Source organism: Rhinolophus ferrumequinum, chromosome 28 (genome assembly GCF_004115265.2).
Source record: "Rhinolophus ferrumequinum isolate MPI-CBG mRhiFer1 chromosome 28, mRhiFer1_v1.p, whole genome shotgun sequence".
Lineage (NCBI taxonomy): Eukaryota > Metazoa > Chordata > Mammalia > Chiroptera > Rhinolophidae > Rhinolophus > Rhinolophus ferrumequinum.
Genome location: NC_046311.1, coordinates 7,413,596 through 7,428,245, shown reverse-complemented (window position 1 = coordinate 7,428,245; position 14,650 = coordinate 7,413,596). Strand labels below are relative to the sequence as shown.

At 49.1% G+C, this 14,650-nt stretch overlaps 1 protein-coding gene across 1 annotated transcript in view; it reads right to left on the bottom strand.

Annotated features, from left to right (window-relative positions):
* SLCO3A1 (solute carrier organic anion transporter family member 3A1) overlaps positions 1-14,650 on the bottom strand; it is a gene marked incomplete in the record, with an annotated part of 298,673 nt that overhangs the window by 235,428 nt on the left and 48,595 nt on the right. The window contains 1 exon segment of the mRNA XM_033100074.1: positions 10,701-11,166. Coding sequence (XP_032955965.1) covers positions 10,701-11,166 — 466 coding nt within the window.

Sequence of the window (14,650 nt, the reverse complement as noted above, 5' to 3'; positions counted from 1 at the left end):
GGAAAATTTCAGCCCCAAAGGAATTTTTTTTGGGGGGGGGAGTGTTGCGGGGCGGAGGATGGAGGCAGCAGGGGAGGAGGAGGGCTGAGAGGGAGACTCCAAAGCCGGAAAGGCTTTCTGACTCTTCACCCAGAGATGCCTAAGTGATGCTCAAATGCTTCCTGTTGCAAGTACAGCGGCTCCCCAGGGAGCCAATCAACTAGAGAGCTGAGCAGTGCACCGCATTCTAGTCCCCAAATGCCATCTGTCACTCCGCACAGCTTATCACCTCAAGTGTCTTCGCTTACCTCACCCCGAGATGACGGCTGTCAGGGTCTGCCCAGCAGAAGGATTTTATACAGTTTGTAACCTGGGTTTTGGTCATGAACCTCTTGGAGAATCAGGGAAAGCTTCCGCACAAGAGCACACAGACATCTCCATGTATGTTTAGAAGGTTGTGGCTGTCCCCTAAATCACCTGCAAGAACCTTTCGCTTCAAGTAGCTCAGTTACGGAGCCCTCGATTTCTCCAGACGTTCTTAAGGCACATTCCTGAATCCCAGCTCTAAAGACTACACTGAAGTTTTTTATGAATGTCCATTAGCCACCTCATGCTTTAGTACCTAGATTTTGTCTGCACGTGGACACACACACACACACACACACACGGTTTGGCAGGAATGCAACAGCAAAGCCAAGTTGAGAATGGAATGTGTTCATTTAGCGTACTGCCTCCTGACAATATGAAGTCATTAGAGGGAGTGAAATAAGGTAGCTTTGGCGATTGCAGTCCCGTGAAGGAGCCGGGGTTGGTTATGTTTTTTCCATTCAGTAAAGAGCACCACTGAATAAGCTGAGCGCGCTCCACACTCTCCTGCCCACATAAGCCATTTGCTATTTAAACACCTACTGTTCCTGCACAAAGCCTGCCGACAGGTTATTTTTAAACACTTTAGCTTGTTTGGGGTGGCTAGGGAGGAAGGGGAGGGGGCCTTACCTTTGGCCTCTGGGTCCCTGTATTGCAAGTGAAGTGTCCATGAAACAATGAAATGAAGCACTAAACCAGAACTTTCAACCTAGTGCTTCTTATTGCATGTGGAGGGTCAGGAGTCTCACTTCAGTTCTTTAGAGTATCTTGAGTGAATCTCCTGACGTTGTGAAAGAGCAAGCACTGTGATCAGAGGACAACTGTCTTATATGTGTTTCCTTGGACAGAAACACTCTCCCCTGTGGAAGGTGCTTGATCAAACCTCAAGAGAAAAGCAATGCAGTCCAATACTTACACAACCTAACAGGGCATTTGAGCCTGATCAGGCAAGATCCTAATGGCTGCAAACGTTGGAAACAATCATTAAATGCACAAGTAACTGGGGTTCTAAGGGCCAGTGCTAGCTTCAGACATAGCTGGATCCAGGGATCCAGGGAGCCCTCTCTCTCTCTTGGTCCATTTTCCTTTGTGCGGGCTTCATGCCTAGGTCACGTTCTCTGCATGTGGCTGCAAAGATGGACAGTGGGCTCTCTGGGCATTCAGAGTTCTTACAGCTAGCAGTCCAAGAAGAGAAAGTAACCTCTGTCATTTTCTCTTTCTCTCTCTCTCTGAGTATGTTTTTCAAACCTCACAGATGATGGTCTCAGTCCTTGGGCCAATAATGACAGACCAGAGCCCTCTCTGCCATGGTGGTTGGCCATGCCTGCATCACACGGTCATTTCTGCGGCCTGCGAGAACCACCTGGCGTGGGAAGAGGGAGTTTCCCAGTGAAAAGACGACGTGCTGGCCAGACAAACGCAAACGTCCACAACTATTCCATGAGGCCCTGTGACGCTGAAGAATCCTGTAGCAGCGGAGAACTCACTTCCCCTGAACAGGGCCACTGACCTCTAGTCCTTGTGTTAACAATAGCCAGTGACAATCCTCCACGGAAACCAAACCCTTCACGGCATCTGCTCTCACAGAATGCCTCTAGCAGGTGAAATGGGAACAAAAAAGAAAAAGGAAACAAAGCCAAGATTATTCCCTCTCAGAAAGGAGAAGTAAATAGTCTACAAATAAACTAAAGAAAACAACATGCATGTTATTTGGGAAAATATCTCAGAATCTTTTTTTTTTTTTTTTTTAATTTTAAGAACAAGGCCTGTGTTAAGAGTTGAACAGAAAAATACAATGGGTCTGGTCTGCTTTTACAAGCAGGTACAGTAAGAGGCGGGAGGTAAGAAATAATGAATGGTCATCGGTAAGAGTCCAACGGAGGAAACACTCCCTTGCGTGGGTCTTCACCTTTCCCACGAATCTGCCGCGGTCGGCCTGGGCCTCGCCGGCCTTACACCGTGTCTATCGAACACTTCGATCCTGCGTTCTAAAGTCTCTGATCAAAGACGCTCTCAGGGAGCAATACACACGGCAGGCCCCAGCCAGCCCCCGGGGTTTGGTTTCTGCATGGCTAACGCCCCTCAGGGAACTGGAAGCAGCATGTTTTTCTTCATCTGGCTATGCTTAGCTTGGAAAATGGCTTAGTTTCCTTCCCATTCTGCAATTCCCGTTCTTATGAGACAGGAAGCAAAGCCTCAACCAAAACAGCACCCAGAGAGGCCCGCTCAGAGGGGGGCTTTCGCTCATTTCTGCCTCCGAGTCCTGTGTGTGTGCATGAGCGCCCCCCTCGTGCCCCACCCGACGCCTGGATCATTTGGAGCTACAGGAAACAACACTATTTATTCTGGCGGTAGCATTCAGGAGGTCCAACTGCTCTCCTTTCCTCCTTTCATCTTTACCGGCTATTCAGAAGGTGAACGTGACCTGAAATTGATGGTCGAGCGCACAGAGCCCCAAATGGTAAGCCACCACCGTGTTCGAGCTCCTGACGTGCCCCTAACCCACAGGGGTTTGGAGACGATGTCAATAAGATGGCAATTCGGTCCACTTGAAAAATATGGCTTTCCAGTCTCTCTTAAAAAAAAAAAAATCAGAGCTGGCAAAATGAACTTTGCATTCCCGTGGGGCACCCAAAGGCCAGCACGAGGCAAGGACCGGGGCTCCCCAGATCCCCCAGTCTCATTTGCTAGTGGGGCCCGTGCAGCACTCAGGGTCCCCAGCCGGGAGCAGCGGGCGTGGGCCAGGCTGCAAAACAATGCCCAGGCGCAGAGTCTCTCTTGCAGACACCCTTGGGCCTCACTCATTTATCTTCTGGAGAAAGTCACAGTAAGGCCGAAGGCTGGTTTCCAGCTCACACGGAATCTACTGGACCTAACCGGAGCTTTTAAAAATTTCAACAAATATTCATGCAAAGATGCTCATGACCTAAAGGTCCAAAGAGCAACTTCCAGCATTTCTAGGTTGACAACGTTTTATGCCTTTACCTACCATAACGTTTATTGTTTATGATATATAAAAAAGCTTGTATGTCAATTGACAAAAAGCAGGTCTTAACTAAGTAAAAATATATACAAATAAAAAAGGCGAATGAAATATACCTAAATAGTGACAGTCATAGTCTACAGGCACCTGGGTGATAAATTATTTATTAATGTTTGTTTTTCCCGAGTTTACTAAAATGAGAATACAGTCTTTTAAAAAACTGCAACAATATTCAGCAGCAGATGAAGAAGCAATGTGTTAGAACCCAGAAAGCCAACCAATACATCATGTTGGGGCAACGGCCAGACTCTGGGGTGCCTCCAGATATAATATAAAGCAGAGAGCCTGCTGCCTGGGGCAACACTAGCACTTTAAGTATTTTGAGATGAGCCACAGGAAGGGGTCTGCAGGAAAAGAAGAGCCCCGCTGATTTAATTCAGGACTGAAGAGGTTGCTATTCTCAGCTCCACTAGATGGATTATCTTCCAGGCTGAAAATCAGGATCTAACTGCTCTTGTCTGCCTGTGTGGTTACATAAGTCAAACACTTATTCCTGCCTCAGTTTCTACACCTGGAAGTGGAGGTGCTATGACCATCAAGATGAACAGAACAGTGTTTATTGGTCTCCACTGTGGACATGATACTTGATGCAAATGACACCTAGGCCAAGCCTGGCAAGGTAGGTCCCAGCCTTGTTTTCCTGAATAAGGAAACAGGCTCAGGTCAACTGGAAACGTGTCCAAATTCTCAGTGGTAGGTCTGTGGCAGAGCCATAATTTGAATCACAAGGCTGTCAAGACTCCAGAGCCCAGGCAGGGAGCACAGCAGCGATTTCACGAACCATGGGCATGAATTATGAGCCCTGAAAATGAATGAGAAATACCAGCCTGGGCAACGTGGAAACGTCAGATAAGAGCCACACGCAAGTTTCCCAGCACACTGCTAAAACACACAGAAAACGGCATGTGACCAGCCGTGGGGGGAGATGAAGTGGAACACAGCCAAAACAAATTGACCAGCTTTACAGTGTCATTTATCGTAGAAAAAGAAATTAATGAGGGAAACTTCAATATCAATGAAGTACAATGAGCTATGTCTGCTCCCACAAGGGACAGCTTTTTAATTATTTTTTCGGATGAACTGCAATCACAGCGTATTTGATCCATACCCGACCCACGCTCTTTGGAGAGTTAAAACACATTTTACCCAATGTCAAGTTAAAATAAAAACTCATCAGAAGCAAAATAACTCCAGGCTCCCATGGCTCTGAAGGCAAATTGGGTTCTCTCTGGTTGCTGGCTGGTATTATAGTGACCTTTGTAATAAACAAACACTTGGCATATGAAATTGGAGAATAATTTCTCTTTGCATCATTAACTGGAACACAGAGGATTTCACTGGGTTTCAATGTAAGTGCTAAACCATGAAAACATGACACTTCTGTGTCTAACACACGTGCCCCCCGACTTGGAGTGATTGCTGTGTATCGGGGCACCCTGCAAGGGCCTCATTCTTCCTGGGAATACAGAAGCCCCCTGCAGAAAACCTCTTCCAGGAGCCGCTTTCCTCTAACCAGCTCCCATTCTACCTATAGCTTTCTCTGTCTCTAAATCGTCCTGTGCATGTGTGTGTAAGCATGCGCGCACGTGCCTGTGTTAGCATGTGTGTATGTTTGCACTCATCTGACTCAAAATGATCTGGTTTCATCTTGACCCCATTCCGCATTTTTAAAATATCATCCACACGTCATACAATTACATGGAACTATACACAGACACACAGAGAGACACACAATTGAATGCTAATGCAACGGGTGAAATCTATTGACTAAACTGCACGGATTAACATCAGTGCAGTTTCCGAGTCTGGCTGTGGTGCTAGACCAATGCAGGATGTCACCACCTAGGGCGCGGGATGAAGGTACCGGGGGCTTCCCTGTATTCTGCAACAACGTGTGATTCTATAATTATTTCAAAATAAAAAGTTAACAAAAAACAAAAACAAAGTAACTACATCCTCAATAATCCCTTGGGCACCTTGAAAACCCAACCAACAAACCAACAGGACAATGCAGCACCTTATAGAAAAGTTAGGACAAAAAACTACGGCAGGAATCTTGGCTCGGTTTGGTCCCGATCCCCTCGGCACCTGTTAGAGGGGCTGAATCGTGTCCCCAGCAAATTCACCTGGTGAAAGCCCTAACCCGAAGTACCTCAGTATGAGACTGTTTGCAAACAGGGCTTTAAAGAAGTAACTACAGGAGGCCATATGGGTGGGTCCTGATCCAATCCAACCGGTGTCCTTGTAAGAGGAGGAGTTTACAACACGAAGCAGCACAAGGGACGTGCACACTGAGGAAAGATCACGTGGAGGAAGAGGAGGCGAAGGCCCCTCTATAACCACGGAGAGAGACTGCAGAGGAAACCAAGTCAGCTGATACCTTGATCTTGGACTCCCCGACTCCAGATCTGTGAGAAAATTCATCTCTGTCGTTTTAGCCGCCCGGTCCGTGGTGAGGTTATGGCACCCCGAGACTAACACAGTACCCACATCCTGCATGCCCCTCATCTGTTTTCATCCCAGGAACAAGCTCCTCAGTCCTGGGCACCCTCTTTAAGAGGGAAACGGCAGCTGAAGTGAGGCCGGAAACCACATGCGTAAGGGACACAGGTCCCAGCCCAGAAGAGCTAAGTTTTAGCCTCCTTCTCTCTACCCACATGAGGCTGGTGTCCAGGTACGTGCAGTTATCAAAACAGGGAAGAGGGATCACCGTTTCTCAGGGCAGGCCCTGAAGGCAGAACCAGAACCAGAACCAACGTGTGGAGAGCTATAAGGAGACAGATTTCTAACACAACGTAAGGACAATTTCCTACTGGCTATCGCTGATCAAAAATGGGATGCCCAGCCATGCAGTGTCCGCTGCTCTGGAGAGAGGTGAGAAGAACAAGAAACACACCAGCTGTCCCTGCCTCAGAAGTCTCAGCTCTGATCCGCACCCATCTTTACTCAAAGTACTAGGAAACAGGGCACACCCTCTTTGCAAAAGTCTGCACTGTTGGCTGGCACCACCCTCCCCTCTCCTTCCTACTCCCATTTCTGTTCCGGCTTTGACACCCACTCTCCATTCCAATAGCACCTCTCCCCTCAGATTTGAGACACACTGCCCTCTTCCCACCTTCCTGGCTCCTATGATTTTTATTTCCTGAAGAATTCAGGTTGTCTGTGGCATGTCTAACTGGCGTCTGACCCCCTGGACCATCCACCAGCCTCTTAGCCCCCACCCCAGCCTGGTGAAAGATCCCAGACGTACCTGGAAAATTCATCACTCTCAGACCCAGAGCCCGGCCACCCAGCTAAGTTATCTTAGGCAAGTTACTTAACCTCTCAGAATCACAGTTTACCTGTCCGCCTCATTTATAACAGCAAAAAATTTAAAAATTCATCTCCAACATAGAGGCCATTAAATATTAAGGTATATGCCCATGAGGGAATACTATGTATGCAGTCAGAACGTCACAGACTATTTAGTGACACAGAGAAATGCTCATGAAATATTAAGAGAGAAATGAAATTGCAAAGCACTGTTTATTATAAACACATTTGTTTTGTAGAAAAGAATACCAGTGTAGAAAGACTATATAATCATAAAGCTAAGAGTAATTATTTTCTAATTATTCCTTTTTTTTATATACTTCCCAAGCTGTCAACAGTGAACACATTAATACTTTTTAACTATAAATAAAGTGATCTTAAAAATATTTACCACTCTCATTCTGGCTTTTTCCTCCTTAAAGGAAAAAAAACAAGGCAACAACCAATTGGCCTAGCAACCTAATGAAAAGAACACAGGGAGTCCATGACACCAGTCTACTTATTCTGGCCTTCAATACCACTGGCCATGTTTTGAATTTGGAGAAACGGGACAGCTTAAAAAACTGGGCTAAGGGAAGGTTACCATGGGCTAGTGGCACGAGTGGACTCTCAACTCTTAGACTCCACTGAATGGCTTCCACTGCTACCCCGTCTGATCCGTCCCTCTAGGAAGAAAGTGAGTGCCACGTGCCACCCAGGGGTCATTATCCAGCCACGCGGCGAAGCTTGGTTCCACATTGTGCTGGAGTGAAAAGCCTGCCAGCAGAGCTGCGTCCCCATTCATCAGGTTTTGTCCCCCAGTAATGAGCTCCCTTGGCTCCCTCCCCACGCTGGAAAGGAGCAGCCACAGAACGGTGCCAGCCAGAGAAGCCCCTTGTGAATGGCCCATCTAGGACTCTAGGAGTTTGGCAGTGGCCCAGCCACAAGAGGCCAAAGAAAAAAGTCATTTCAGTGGAAAAATATCAGCTTGACTCAAGATGGAATGCGTCACTTCCCCCTGGCGGTAGTGGGGTCGGTAGCATGGCCACAGGTGTGCAAAGGGCACCCATCTGGTGACCCACGATGCAGGCAGCCCATCGTGGGCAGGTCTTGTCACCAGTGACCTGGCGCCTGACCCTGTGTCGCTGTCACCCCTTTCCCTGCTGACATCCACAGGAAAGGGTCAGCTGTGACTGCCTGGATTTTACGTACGCAGTATTTCTGATCTCCAATCCACACTCACGGTTCAGGCACCTGAGCAGATGGCTGGTTGTGGGCCGCTCTCTCTTAACCAGCTTGGCAGAAGCTGGGCCCAGAAGGCAAACGCGCTATTCCACCCCAGTGGGCACACGTATACTCACCGCCCCAGCGCCCATCCCTTTAGACGTCCCTCCTCTCTGCGGGGACTTACGAGGCCATGATTCATATCAATTCCGTTCAGTGGGCTCCCCCAAATGCTTCCCGAAGCAAATTTAAGTGGCTGCAGGAACCAGCACCCTATTAGAGGAGATAAACGCTAAACTATTCTCATTATCACTAACATATTTTTACGACCTGCACAATAAATGCATGGACCAGTTATTTTCTGCCTTCTTACACTGCTCCTGGAGAATTCAAACCGTGCACGGAATACGAGGCCACCTATTGAGGCCGATCTGCGCAGAGGCTTGCTCTCTGCTCCTGCCATGAAACCCATTCGGGGACACGCAGCGTCCCCCTCCGTGGCCCTGTGCTGTCAGGGTTTGGAATGTGGCCTGATGGACCAGAGCCACCAAGATACCCATGCACCACACAAACAGTAGACGCCCCAACTCTGAATGCTTAACTATAGACCACAGAGGGAAAGGGTACCCACAGAGGAACTTGGCTGAAACGCTCTTCCCACTATAGACTCGCTGCAAATCCCACTGACAAAGGCTCAGAACTGGAGAAGGCCCCTTGTCAGCTCTCCTGCACATGCTTCCACCTCCTGCCTCTGAAACCCACACACCTCCTCATCGTACGGCTTTGCACACACAAACCAGGCCCCGTCCAGTGCAGGCAAGTACTTCACAGGGCCGAACTTGTCAGGGAAGACTTCCGGAAAAGGGTTGTGAGCCCGCAGCTCCAGCCAGGATGTGCCGAGCAGAGGTGATTTACCACTGGTACGACTTGAGCAGGAATTCTGGGGAGACATTTTCCTACTTGATTCTATCATCCCAGACAAGAACTCAGCTTCTCCACTTCCCGTTTCTTTCTCTGCGCTCTGTCTTCTATACTTGCTGTTATCACTGCCAGAAAACTCCTCTCCCAGGGGCCTAGGGGGGCACCCATCAAGCCAGAGATCACTCATCTAGCTGGACCTCCGGAGACAACTGTGGCTCCACACTGGGTCCCATGTCCTCGTCTGCAACAGTTTCACCTGCAGTAGCTTTCACTCACGCTTTAAAAGTAGCAAAACACAAATGATTTCCTTCGTCCCCTCTTCCCACTGTGCCCACCTTCAGACACAGTTGTGGAAGCCCCTAACCACATGGGGAGAGGGACTGGCCATCTCCGGCCTGAGCCGTCTTCTCTTCTACTGTGTTTCCCTGAAAAGAAGACCTAGCCAGACCATCAGCTCTAATGCATGTTTTGGAGCAAAAATTAATATAAGATCCTGTATTATATTACATTACATTACAAGGCCTGCTCTTATATTAAAATAAGACTGGGTCTTATATTAATATTTGCTCCAAAAGACGCATTAGAGCTGATGTTTCAGCTAGGTCTTATTTTCGGGGACACACGGTACTTTGTGTCCCGTGCTTAGGGCCTGAGCAGGCTCACAGGTGCTGCCTTTCTCACCTGGAGCCTGTTCACAGAGGGCTGAAACATACACCTGCAACAAAGTTTTCAACAACAGCCTCTGCTCCCACAGAGAGGCACAGGGACCTCAGTATTCCCATGAGGAGCTGTTTCAAGCCCTCCTGTCTCAGAAAGCTTGGGCAGTGGATGCTGGAAGCTTGGCAGATAGGAAGCTCTATGTCAAATTTTGTCAAATTCTATTATAACCCAAACCTCCATGTTATAATAGACTTTATATCTCAAGGCACACTGCTTTTGGGGAAGCACAAAGCTTCCACAGGTAATGTTTTCAAAGCTAAGTGCTGGTGATTGGGGAAATAAATGTCATACAATCCAACAGCTTTTGGGAGGCAAAATTATACTTGGTAACTAAAGGATGGAGAAGCGTGGCAAGCCATAAATGACCATGCAAGTGCCCCAAAGCAGTGGCTAAGGACCAAGGACCCTGTTGGCTGTAAAAACAAATTGCCACTCAAATATTTAACCCCACATCAGCAAATAGGCGTCCATCCTTCCAGGATAAAACATCAGAAACTCTTACAGCACAAAATGATTTTTAAAAACTCACATGTACCTTATTTGTTCTGAAATATCCAGTTCCAGCACATACCCTCACTAACGAAAAAAATTACTCAAAGTCACCAACTTTGAATGATACCAAAGGCCGGGGACGCAATCATCTCTCCCTGAGTTTCATTGGGCAACGACCAGATCACCTTATTAAAAATGGGGGTCTCCAATGTGTAAACCCCTTATCTACCTTGGTGGCTCAAGCCAGAGTGCCCAAAGTCCACACACACACACACACACACACACACACACACACAGGCAGATCAATAAACACAAAACTCCTCCTGACCGTGTCTTCATCTTCCTACTCAAGGTCTGTTATTATGCTCTAGCACAGCAGAGATCCCACTCTGCACAGCAGAATCACGTGGTGAACTTTTAAGAAACACTCTGCCCCGAGGCTGCACCCCAAACCAACCACACCAGGTTTTCTGTGGATGCAACTCAGACATCGGCACTTGTCACATTCCCTGACTTTTTGAAGCCAAGTCTGAAAAACATTGCTTTGGCGAAATACAAAGCTCACAGGCCCACGTTTCCTTCCTTTGTCAACACGCCCAGAAACTAACAAACACGGCATCTGAACCCCCAAGACGCACACACCCAGCTCTGGGGCCGCTCCTACCTATGTAGAGGGAGGAATCCTTCCTGCGCACGTGGTCGTCGATGTAGGAGACACCCAGGGGCTGCACGGGGGTAGCACCAATGCCCAGGAGCACCTGGGCCCCAATCAGCAGCAGGTACATCATGTTGGTGGTGGTCCGGCTGCGGCAGATGAGGTCGGGGTCCGGCCCCTGGTCACCGCGCGAGCCGTTGGCGGCGCAGACATCTCGGCCCTCGGCGCCCCAGCGGATCTCGCCGGCCTCGTACTTGTACTGGTGCGTCAGGAACTCCGGCAGCGCGGACAGCAGCGCGCCCAGCGCCATGACGATGCCCCCGCAGCCGATGAGCCGAGGCCGGTGCCCACGCGCCCCAAAGTAGCTCACAAAGAGGATGAGCGCCAGGTTTCCGATCTCGAAGCTGCTGGCGATGACGCCCACGTCGGCGCTCTGCAGGTTGAACCTCCGCTCTAAGGTGGTCAGCACGCTCACCTGCAGGTACAAAAACGAACTCTCAGTGCCAATCCTGGACTCCATGGGGGGAGGGGACCCTCTTCTGGCCTCGTGGTACACCTGCCCCTCTCAAGCCCGCCCACCTGGAGGTTTGCACCAGATGCAAAAAGGCACCTGTGCAAAGTGCATTAAACCTGAGGAGTCCAAAAACTGTCTACTTACTATGATAACCCTAATTACACAATGAAAGCATTCACTTTCCCAGCGACGCACAAGTTTGTCTTGGTACCTGTTTCCAACCTGAAAGGTGCTGCCTCTACTCAGGAAGCACAGTGTCCCCTACCCCACAGCAAGTTAGTGCCCACGTGTCCTGTAAACGTCCAGAAGTTCACCATTTTCACACGCTATGTCCTATTTGTAAAACCCATGCTGGGAGGGCATAGGAGCCTGGGGCTTCCCACCCCCCCGGGGCTTCCCCCCCCCTCCCCAGGTAAGCATGCCTCAAGAAAATACATTACAACAAAACGAAACAAAACCCTGGGTGGCAAAAGGGACAAACAAGGAGCCCTCATTAGGGTAACCATTAGCTCTTCACTTTCTTCTGGAAATGTCCAAACAATGCAGGTGTCCCTAGAGGCCAGCCGGTAAACACAGCCCTGATGTTCTATGCCCCGCAGCCCCCGCTAAGGCCCCTGGATGGAACATCTTTATGACTCTCCACCTTTGTGTTTTGCCTGCCTTATATTTGTTTAATAAATATTTACCGACTATCTGCTGCTGGCCTGATAATGCCTTAGACACAAAAGACAGAAAAAACAAGGGACAGATGACACCTGCCCTCAAGAGGCCACCTAGCAGAAAGATAGGTATGGACCCAAGTACGACATAAAGCAACCGGATGTCACATTTATGATGTAAACATCACACTAGGGGTGTCAGGAGATGCTTTATTTTTGGGCTTCTTGAGGTGGAGAGAAAATGCGAATGGCCTTCCTCTCCTATTTGCAGGTTCCACAGAAGGTATTAGGAGCAAGGCAAGAGTTCCTGTCATGGGAAACCTGACAGCTCTGGCTGGATGGGGAAAAACTCTTCAGCAAAGGAAACAGCGCGAGCAGAAGTCGGGGGGCATGATTTAATAGTGAAATGGAAAATAGGTGGAAAGGTGGGTTGGGGACAGAATATAAGGAGCCACAGATGCCATCCTAAAGGAACTAGACAATCCCGTGCGGTGTGGTGGGTAACAGGAGTAATAATATCTACCTAGCAGGATGGATGCAAAGTCCCTTAGCCCAGAGCGGCCTCTCCCGACCTGGCAGGAAAGTAGGGAGAGGCAGTGAAGGAGAGGGGTGCAGAGCCAGGGCTCTGGGGCCTGCAAGTCTGGCTCCACCCTGACTCTGTGACAAGTTACCCGGCGCTTTCACCTCCCCATCTGTAAAATGGGGATACGAGCCCTACCTCTCGGGGCTGGTGCCAGGAATGCTAGGTGAGGGCCCCCTCTAACCATGACGATCACTTATCTGAGGGCATCGGGGAACATGAAAGGTGTTATAAAGCAGAAAAGTGACACCAAGTGTGGCTGTAGTGTGGAGACTGGATGGTGGATGAGGGAAGAAATGAATGCCAGCAGAGAAAAGGCTGCATCATTACTGAGAGGCGAGCGAAGGCCTGCGTCAATACAGGGGCAATGGAAACGAGCAGGAAGAATTTAAAAGCACGGTAGAGGCGGAATTGCATCTTTGAGGAGACTGGGCTGCGTCTGCCCTTCCATTGGGTGGAAGCTGCTAAGAGAAGGGAGGGAGCGTCCCGCGGATCTAGCCTTCCTCCAACGGTACAAACACAGGCACTGCTGTCAGCACCCACGCGTCCACAACCTCCCTACAACGTGCACAATGTGCGTGTAGGTTAGCAAACCTCTATTCTATTTGCCTTCGTGATAAAAAAGAACAGTAGCCCGCTGAGTCCTCTTAGCCATACTTTCAACCCCACCCATTTAAACAGACTCCTTTCGCCCCGCGCCCCGCCATGCTGCCTTCACATAGAAGCACTTGGAAAGCACCAATGATTTCAGATGCTCGGTTCCCCTCCCCCACTGCTTTCCCCCCGGTTCTGACCAATTGGTCCAGGAGCAGACTGGCCCCTGGGATTCTGTTAAAGGTCCCTAGATGAGTGTATGAACGGCACAGCACTACCTCAGTGACACCCACTCCCGTGACCGTTCCTTCAGTGTTTAAACCCGGGCACAGACCCCGTCCGTGACCGACAAGACACCCGTATACCCCTCTATTTCCCACTTTCCAATTCTGAGCCCCATTTCCCTTGTGCTTTTGAACCAAGCCAAGGCCAGCTCACAGCTGTCATCCCGTGTTACGTGGTGACATGATTATTTTTCAAACACCACGTATTTGCAATTGTCGAGAAAAGAAATTGAATGAGTCGTGGTCTCATTAACATAGTTTTCAAATACTCCCAAAGAAGTTCCTTCCGAAAAGTTTGGTGAATAAAAACAAAGGCTTCCCTGATTCACTCCTTTCCTTCAGAACACAAACAAGCATGATGGAATATGTGGTCTAACAGAGGCTTCTAGTAGGTAAATGTAGCGGGGGAACCCCAAAGAAGGTAGCCTGACTGCCTGGGAGGTGGGGGTTTTTGGGCGTCACATCGCGAGATGCCCAGAGGAGCCCAGATGCAGAAAAGGGCACATCTGGGCTGGGTCCCCGGGGTGCCCCAGAGTCACCTCGAGCAGTCTGATGTGTCTGCAGCCTGGTGACGTCCACCGTGCGAGGAAAGGTCAGTGAAAGTCAGAGGGAGTGTGGGCCGGTGGGACGCTTGGAGCAGAAGCCCTATTTCATTTGTGCCATGAGGCGTAATGACATACAGGTCGGGCAGCATATCTGAAACGTGACAACCACTCTGTTTGAGCAGGTGTGTCCTGTCATAAAATATCATGCAGGTATGGACATTTATGATGACAGATAAGGGTGGTGGAGAGAATAGACAGCTGTGGGCAAAAGAAAAGTAATCAGCTCTTTGAGAGAGAGCTGCCACCTGTGCCTGCAGCTCTCGTCCTGCCTCGAAGCTGCTCTTGGTAGGGTGACCCGCAGGGGTGACAGGAAATAGTAGCAGGAGCTTTTCACCCTTGACTCAGCCTCAGGGTGCCTGTTAGATCAACACGTAAACTACACAAACATTCTGAAAAGATGCTTTGTGGATCAATTAGATCAGAGGCTCATGTCTTCACTCACTTCAAACACAATTTTGAGAAGAAGAACTAATGACGTACGCAGGAGGCCATAGAACCCACTTGTGGCTTTGATGTGGCGATGAACAGTCCAGCCACGAGGAGGACGTGTGCTGAAGGGAACGACCGTCTCTACTTAATGGGTAACAGGACTGACGGAAAATGTCTTGATAATTAGAGATCAAGAAGCTGAAACTCGAGGAAGAAAAGGAAAGAGGAAGTGTCCCTGCCCTGTGCCAAGTGGATATGAAGTTATTATTAAAATGATGTGATATTTACCAGGTT